Source organism: Octodon degus, unplaced genomic scaffold (genome assembly GCF_000260255.1).
Source record: "Octodon degus isolate 3935 unplaced genomic scaffold, OctDeg1.0 scaffold00050, whole genome shotgun sequence".
NCBI lineage: Eukaryota > Metazoa > Chordata > Mammalia > Rodentia > Octodontidae > Octodon > Octodon degus.
This window is the reverse complement of record NW_004524626.1, coordinates 7116088-7124660: the sequence shown is the minus strand read 5'-3', so window position 1 is coordinate 7124660 and position 8573 is coordinate 7116088. Positions and strand designations below refer to the sequence as shown.

At 53.5% G+C, this 8573-nt stretch overlaps 2 protein-coding genes across 2 annotated transcripts in view; one reads left to right on the top strand and one right to left on the bottom strand.

Annotated features, from left to right (window-relative positions):
* The window catches only part of Peak3 (PEAK family member 3), a 3177-nt gene extending 2970 nt beyond the window's left edge, over positions 1 to 207 (top strand). The window contains exon 5 of the mRNA XM_023716896.1: positions 1 to 207. This exon is cut by the window's left edge and continues 91 nt beyond it. Coding sequence (XP_023572664.1) covers positions 1 to 207 — 207 coding nt within the window.
* A 1614-nt stretch (positions 208 to 1821) lies between these two features.
* On the bottom strand, positions 1822 to 5010 carry Oaz1 (ornithine decarboxylase antizyme 1). Its single transcript, NM_001289827.1, is given in 5 exon segments — positions 1822 to 2325; positions 2416 to 2501; positions 2643 to 2815; positions 3023 to 3168; positions 4794 to 5010. Coding segments are annotated over 5 exon segments (684 nt in total). The 5' UTR covers positions 4940 to 5010; the 3' UTR covers positions 1822 to 2191.
* Positions 5011 to 8573: the final 3563 nt, after the last annotated feature.

The window sequence follows — 8573 nt, the reverse complement described above, 5'->3', positions numbered from 1 at the left end:
CCAGGGCCGGAGCTGCACGGCCGCAGGGTGGCGCTGGGTCCCTGGCTGCGCGTCCGCCGCGCGCTGCTGCTCGTGCACCTGGCGGAGCGCGCCGCGGGCGGGGCGGCGCCGGGCCTGGAGGAGTGGCTGTGCTGCGAGTACCTGGCAGAGGCCACAGAGGCCTCGCTGGCCGATGCCCTGGAGCTGCTGTGGACCAGCCCCATGTGACAGCGACACCCTGGTCCGGGCCGCTTTGCCAGGGTAGGGATTGGCGTCTCCGTGACTCAGTGGACACCCACTTCCTTTAAAGCCCAGGCTCCAGCAGGTAGTACTGGGGTGTGACATGGCCCTATGTGACCTGCGCCCAGGGCCTCACCAAGAGCGCTGCTGCCCCTTCAGGTGCTGGAACCAGTCACTGTCTCCATGAAGTGGACCCTGGCATGAAGGGGGGAAGTGGGTGCGAAGGATAACCACTGGTCTCTTAGCAACTATGGCCTGGTGAATGGGACATGGGAGTACACGACTGTCATCCTAGCACTCTGGGAGGCTGACACAGGAGAATTTCAAGTCCAACCTGGGCAACTGTTCTCCAAACAATTAAAAGGGCTAGGGATGTCGCTCAGTGCAAAGGTCTTGGGTACAATCCCCAGCACTAAAGAAAAAAAGAAAAGGACATGGGGTCTCACAGGGCCCAAACTAATGGCCTCATCCATCTGCCTCCCCCACACACCTCCTCTGGCAGAGTTCTAGGCTCCGAAGGAGTCCTTCCCTTTCCCCATGTCTCCTCCATGCAATAAAGTCAAGCCTGTCCTCCTGGCTACTCTCCAGCTCTCTGCCCGCTCCCGCACTTGGCCCTCCTTGGGAGTATACACCTGTCCAAATTCTCCACCAAGCTGTACCTACCCTAACCACAAAGAGCCAAGGTGGCATACAGTAGACGCTTAATAACTAAGATGATACTCGTGGGGCTCTGGACCCCCAGGATGTTGGTGGTACCCTCTGTTCCATCCCTACATAGCACACACGATTCTAACCCCCACACAAGACCAGACCCCTCTCCTGCTCAACACCTCCTCTGGCTCCCCATTACCCTTAGAAAAACAGGTCTCTCCCAAAGGCCGTGGATTCTCTCTAAGCCCCTCAGGCCACACTGAATCCGGGAGCACCTTTTGGCCTCTTAAGCTTTAGCACTTTTCCTCCCCTGGAAACTCCAGGTTATTGCTGCTTTGGCCCACATATCCTTCAGTAAGCCAGCTCCAACTCCCCTTCCCTCCACACTTGCTTTGCCAAGTTGGCGAAGAACACATGCTGCTGCCTTCCCTTGGCCAGGCATACGCCTCACTGCCCCACAAAGGTGTCCCTTCCATCCAAGGATGTACTGGCCCAGGGTTTCACATATGCAGCCAGCAGGTGGCACTGCAGCCTCATGCACGTTAAAATCCAGGCTGGTATCCCTTCCACAGTTCTGGCTAGCACCTCTGTCCATGGCGTAACAGGATGGTAAGGTGCTCTGGGGGCAGTGGGGAGCTACAGGATTATGTCTCAATGCACAGCAGGCTCTCAAGGCACTCAGCCCTGATGATCCAGACAGGGACACACACAGGGGAAGTCACAAAGTGCCCCCATTGTCTGTGGCCTGGCAGGGGAGGGGGAACAAAGCCCACTTGATGGGGGGAGCCTGCAGCCTCAAGCCCAGAAGCACAGGTCCCAACCTGGGTACTTGGGACACAGGTGGGCCAGGGGACTCACCACTACCAGGTCACAGCTGTCTGGGGTCCCCAGCCCACAACACCCCCTTCCCAGGTCTCAGTCCCAGTAACAGAAGCCCACGCAGTTCACGGAGGTGTCATCACGTTTATTCGGATTTTCGAGCAGAAAAAGAGTAGATTTATGCCTATCTTTCCAAAGTAAGAGACCTAAGCCTGTGTCCAAAGACTTCCACTAAGCAACTCCTCCAGTACAAGGGCGTCTGAGTCATCTTCAACCAGCAATAAAAAAGTAAAATATAAACTTTTATTTAGAATTAAAGCAAATACTTCAGTATCACAAACACAACATTAAACTTCAAGAAATATACCGCTAATTTGAAGTGAGCGTTTATTTGCACAATCACAACATGCGGACAAACCCAGAAGAGAGGACCGAGTCTGTTTTCCCAGTGCAAGACACTGAGGGGACTGCCACTGCGGGAGCTCCCTCAGCAGCTGGGCCACTACTCTTCCTCGCCAGCAGACTCTCTCTCGAACGTGTAGGCCATGAAGCAAGCATCGGGTCTCTTGGGGACAAGGGGATGCCCTGGTCTCACAATCTCAAAGCCCAAAAAGCTGAAGGTCCGGAGCAAGGCAGCTGCAAGGAAAACAGCATCAGTTGAGGGCCTGCAAGAGGGGACCAGAGGGGCTTCCCAGGGAAGGGAGGCCCAACAAGGCAGCCACCTACCTCTGTCCTCCCGGTTCTTATGGAAGCAAATGAAGACGTGGTCGGCGTGGAGCTGTTCCTCTGCGAACTCAAGGAGAACTGCAAAGCTGAAGCAGGCCAGGCCATCAGCACCCACAGCCGGATACCCGCCCCCAGGACAAGAGGGAGGTCACCTCTGTGGGGAATCTCTCCACCGCGCCCTGCCTCCGACAGACGAAGACAATGAGGGTCAACCCTGGGAAGCCCACCTGTCTTTGCTCCCCTCGGGCAGAGGGCCGCCCGGGATCTCAATGTAGAGGCTGCCACCGCTCCACACGGCTCTCCAGGTAATGTGTTTGGCATCCGTGAGCCTGGACTGGATATTTAGAATCCTCGTCTTGTTATTAGACGTTAGTTCCTCTGTTACATTCAGCCGATTATCCTGTGGCAGGTGAAACAAGTCCCTGTCTCAGAACCCTTGCCTCTGAGATGGCATTGCCCACGAGATGAAAATAGGACTCCTGCCAACCTGGGAGACCCAGAAAGCTCCCAGGCCACCCACCCACCAGGTCTCTCAGGGCACAGCAGTCTATGAACTGGCTCAGGCCGCCCCCTAGCCCTAAGCACCCCAGGGGGCCCTGGTACTCACAGAGTAAAATGAGTTAGCTGAAAGATTGTGATCCCGCTGACTATTCCCTCGCCCACCTGGGATCTTCAGGGGTGGGTGAGGGACATCAGGAGCACCACCGAGGCCCTGGACCCAGGTTACTACAGCAACTGACGGAGACCCTGGAACTGGAGCAAAGAACTGGTTATGGTCAGGGAGTGGACAGTGCATGTGATCCCAGCACTCAAGGAGACTGAGGCAGTAAAATGACCATGAAGTTGGAGGGCAGGCTGGTCTAGTGAGACCATTTTGCAAAAACAAAACAAGCTAGTTGTGGGGAAGCATGTCAGTCACCTGTCGTGCCCAAAATGCTAGGCCCACACCTCAGCTAACTGCCCTGTCACCTGATTCCTGTGAGTGGCTTCCATGTGGACACACCCTCCTGCAGGCTGTGAGGCCCAAACTGTCTCTTCTCCTGCAATTACCTGGGGCAGACACTGTCTCCGCGGAATCCCAGCCCCCATCACATCTTGCTTCCCTTTTCTAACCACAACACCCCAGGCTCTGGCCTCCAGCTGCAATCAGAAACCGAAAGTCCAGCGTTTTCCGCAGAAGCTGCTACGGCTGAGGAAACGTCAGCCGCAGACCTCTCACTGTCCAACACGCGCAGCTGGGCTGTTTGGATCCCAACCGATGACACACTGTCCAGCCCCTCCCGTACCCTTCCTGGCCCCTCGGTTGCGTCATCTCGCAGACGCCTTGGCCCCGGGGGAGATTTTCACAATCGCCAGATGACAGCGCCAGCAGCCATTTGCTGCGCAGTGTAAACAGCCCCAAAGTCGCCTCCATTTTGCACAGCTCCAGTGTGAGGCCCCCAAACTTCGGCCCGCCAGCACCAAGTCGCACCCACGAAATGCTACGTTGGTCGATACCCACCTGGGGGAGCAACCCTGGAGGAGGCTCGATCAAGACTCCGGTAGTTCCAACAGCAGCAAAGCAGGCACCGCGCGCCACAGAGCAGCGGCCACCGCACCCGTCCCCGCTGTCTCCTCCGAGCCCCCACCATCCCAGCGGTCAGCGATTCGGGGCGCCATGTACTCAAAACAGGACCCACAACTACTACGGAGGCGACCACCACAAGGCGAAAACAGTTCGCGACTAGCACTCAGGCTCGATAAAAAGTGCAAATTCACGGGGCTCAGCCCAACACCCTCGGGCCTGCCTGCCCCCCGGCATCCGACCCCGCCCCCAAGCCCGACTCGCCTTTCTTCCAGGCAAAACGCAACTCTGCCCGGCACCCCACCTCCAAATCAACCTCTGCATCCCGCACCTCCCAAAGCAGACCCCTAACCACCTGCCTCCCTCGCCCATGCTTCACATCCTCAGATCCAACTCTACCCCTTCCCAAGTTAAGACCCCAAGTTGACACCACCGAACCCGTATCCCCACTACCCTCCTCCCCCATCCCATCCTAAGCCCCCAACTTCGGTATTCAACGATGAGCCTTAGGCCGGACTCCCCATCCTACGAATCCCCCGCTCTCCACGCCCGCATCCTAACTCTAATCAGTGTTCTCATTCTGCGAACCCCAAATCTGACTCCCGCCCCTCCCCCTCGTCCATCTCCCCGCTCGCCGAGGCGCCGGGACCCGCCCCGCCCCCACCCGGGCAAAACACGCCCCACCAGGCGCGATTGTGGCCTCGACAAAGGGAGTGGGCTCGCGCTCCCAGCCCTAATCTGGCGACAGAGCCAGCCCCCCGCGACTCGGGAGGCCCGAGCTCCTGGAAGCTTCTGGCGGGGGCGGGGCGCTCACCTCTCGCTGCTGCGGCCGCCGCGGCTATGCAGACTAAGAAGCGGCATGGTGTGGCTGGCGTGAATGGTGGCACTAGGTTTATCCCCTTCCTTCTCTCTGGCGAAGCAGTGGCTGTTGAGAATCCGCTGCAGGGAGGATTTCACCATCCGGCCGCTGGGGTCCGAAACCAGGAAAACCTCCGCTGCGTCTCCGCGCCGCCGCCGCTGCTCGCCGTTCGCAAAATGGCGCCACCGCCGCCGCCCACTTTTATAGAAGCCGCGCGTAGGCCACGCCCCCATAACGCCGCTAACGCGGCCGCATGAGGGGGCGGAGCCGCAGAGGCTGCCGGGAAAACTGGGTGTGCCCGCCCCTTCTGGTGTCTTATTGGTGATACTCTAGGGGTTAAGGAAAATTTATGTCGACGATTGGTCTATGCGCTCCTCATCCCGCCTCCTCTTGCTGACGTCACCCTGAGGGACTTCTGTTGACCCTGCCTCTGTGGTGCCGGAAACGCGCCGCGTGCGCCCCGCCCCCAGCCGAGGCTTAGGATGAGGGGGCTCGCTGTTTGCCAAATTTCCTTCTTTTCCTCTTTGGTAGCTGTGTAATGGGTTAACTCACATTTTAGGCTATACGGGTGTGAATCTTGTGCTTTCTGTTGTAAATGCATACCCACCCATTGTTTTAGATTGTTTAGTAAATAGTGGCTGTTACCTGTAGTTTGCTAGATAAAACTCACCAATCCCTTTAAACAAAGTTAGATTACAGACATAACTTTAAAAGGAAACAAAGACTTCTAACTCCTTGTAACCTTCAGGCTATGCAAGGCTGCCTGCAGGTACTCAGGTGCAAATTAACCAGAAACTGAAACAAAAGCCCCAGGAAATGTAGTTTAAGTCCTGGTCCGAATCACTCTAAAAGCTTTATTTTGTGTCAGACAGTAAATTTGCTTATCAAACGCAATGTGATTCCAAGGTTTAAAACCCCTTCCTGCTTCCTGGGCGGCCGCCTTTCGCCTTTCGGTCCTCTCCTGCGTGAGAGCAGACTGGGGGGCCCTGAGCTCAGTAATAAATGGCTTTCCAAGTTCCAACCTGGCTGATCTGGTTCCTATTCTGCGTGACCCATAACATTTGTCCTCCTCGATAAGGTCCCTTTAGCCAATGGGACTCCTCTTCCCGAAGAACCTCTGGGCGACATAAGTGTTGGGACAGTAGGGCCCCAGGGCGCCCATCCCCCGTGGGGAAAAATTGTTTTCAGTAATGACTTTGTAATAATCAGTAATTATTGTGTTCTTGATTCTGCCTTTCAGTGTGAAAACAACTTGCAATTTTAAGAAACTTTCGGTGTTAAATATATTCACATATAGTAAGATGTTTCTTGTAAAATTTGGACCTAATTTTTTTTCGATTTTTTTTTTTTTATTTTTGTGTGTGTGTGTGTGTGGCCAACTCAGCCCACCAGGGGGCGGGGCTGGCTGGCATGTGGTGCTGGGGGATTGAACCGTGGTCCCTGTGCTTTTAGTTTGTTCTAAGTAGGTGCTTTAGACCACTGAGCCATCTCACCAGCCCCTTTTTTTTCGATTTTTGAAACAGGGTCTCACTATGCAGCTCAGGCTGGTTTCAACTCTCAACATTCCTCTCCTGCCTCAGCCTCCTGAGGGGATTCCGGGCGTGCGCCACCACTCTCGGCTGTAGTGAAAATTCTTGCAAATAAATACAGATAAATTGGGGGGGGTGTTGTAAGGACTACAGTTTGCTCCAAGGAAAATTAAAATTCACAAACATTTTTTGCCAGGTGTGATGGCACTCCCTGCAATGCTAGCACCTGGGAGGCTGAGGCAGGAGGGTCTCAAATTGAAGCTCAGCTCATATCTAAATAAAAAGGCCTGGGGTGGGCAGGATATAGCTCAGCAGTGTAAGCACCTGCCTGGCAAGCGCAAGATCCCGAGTTCAATCCCTGGTACCAAGAAAAAGGGCTGGAGATGTAGCTCAGTGCAAAAGCCCTGGATTCAATACCTGTTTCAAAACAAAACAAAACAAAAAACTCTTAGCCTGGCACAATGGCATAGACCTGTAATTCCAGCACTCAAGAGGCTGAGGCTGGAACCAGGGATATAGCTCAGTGGAGTAAGTGCCTGCCTGGCAAGCGCAAGGTCTTAAATTCAATCCCTTGTTAAAAAAACAAAACACACACACACAAAAAAAAAAAAAAACTAAGAGCATTCATTCTCTTTGCCAGGAAGATGGCTCAGTAGAATAAGCGCTTGCCTGGCAAGTGCAAGGGCCTGAGTTCAGTTCTGAGAAAAAGAGGCTGAGGCTGAGGCAGGAAGATCCTTGGGAGTTCCAGGCCAGCCTGGGCTACGTAGTGAGCTCCAGGCCAGCCTGAACTGCATAGAGAGACTCTGTTTTGAGGCCAGAGAAATAGCTCAGTTAAATAAGTGCTTTCCTAAGGGCCTGAGTTCAATCCCTGGTTCTGCAAAAGAGGGGAGGAGGGGGGAGAGAGAGAGAGAGAGACCCAGTTTCAAAAAGACATAAATAAAATACTTACTGGTAGATTGAGAAGCATACGTTTCATGTATAGGAACTGCAGTTTATGTATGAACTAAAGTAAGTCTGGGGCTGGTGAGATGGCTCAGTGGTCTAGCTTAGCAAAGCACAGGGACTGCAGTTCAAATCCCCAGCACCACATGCCAGCCAGCCCCGCCCCCTGGTGGGCTGAGCTGGCCACACACACAAAAAAATAAATAAATAAAAATAAATGAATATATACTTAAAAAAAAACTTAAAAAAAAATAAAAATAAAGTAAGTCTGCTCTTCCCAAGGAAAGACTATAACTGCAAGTCCCACTGTGTTTTGTGCAAACTACTGCTGAGCTACACCCCAGCCCACTTCTAAGCTTTACTATTTAAAAAGTGGGGGGGGGGAGATGGCTCAGTGGAATAAATGCTTCTCTGGCAAGCACAAGAGCCTCAGTTCAATCCCCAGTTTCACAAATAAATAAATAATAATAAAAAAATCATTAATTTATTTGGTACCAAAAAAAATTATTTGGTACAGGGACTTGCTGCGCAGCTTAGACTCATAGTAAGCCTCCTATCTCAGCCTCCCCAGCACTGGGATTACAGGTGTGTGCCACCATGCCTGGTTCTGGGGGCCAGCATGGCTTACGGAACTGGGGATGGAACCCCAGTCCTTGACCTTGCCAGGCCCTTAGGCCACCCAGCTATCAACTCCAGTACAAGAACATCAAAACAGTGATTCATTCTTCTTCCCCCCCCAAACTGGGGATTAAACTCAGGACCTTGCCCTTGCCAGGGATTTTTTTTTTTCCTTTCAGTACTGGGGATTGAACTCAGGACCTTGTAGGCACTTATTCTACTGAGCTGTCTCCCTGGCAAAACAAACAAAAAATAGCTTTACTTTTTTTTGTTTGCTTTGATGTTCTTTTTATTTATTTATTTATTTATTTATTAAATATATTTGGCACAGGATTTCATTACCCAGCTTGGACTCGTGGTGGTTCTCCTGCTTTCAGCCTCCCCAGCGCTGAGATTACGTGCATGTGCCACCACGCCTGGACTCTGCGGCCGGCCGGCTCAGTGCGCCCAGGGGTGGGGCTGTTGCTGCACGCGGAGCCTCAGATCAAAGCCTGTCCCTTGCTTGGCTAAGCAGATGCTTAGTCCGATGAGCTACCTCCCTGGCCCTCTTTGATGTTCTTGTACTGGAGCTGGAACCAGCATCACAATGTCCAAATGCTGTATCAGGCTGGAGTAGCACTTGTGACCCTCCTGCCCTGGTCTCTGA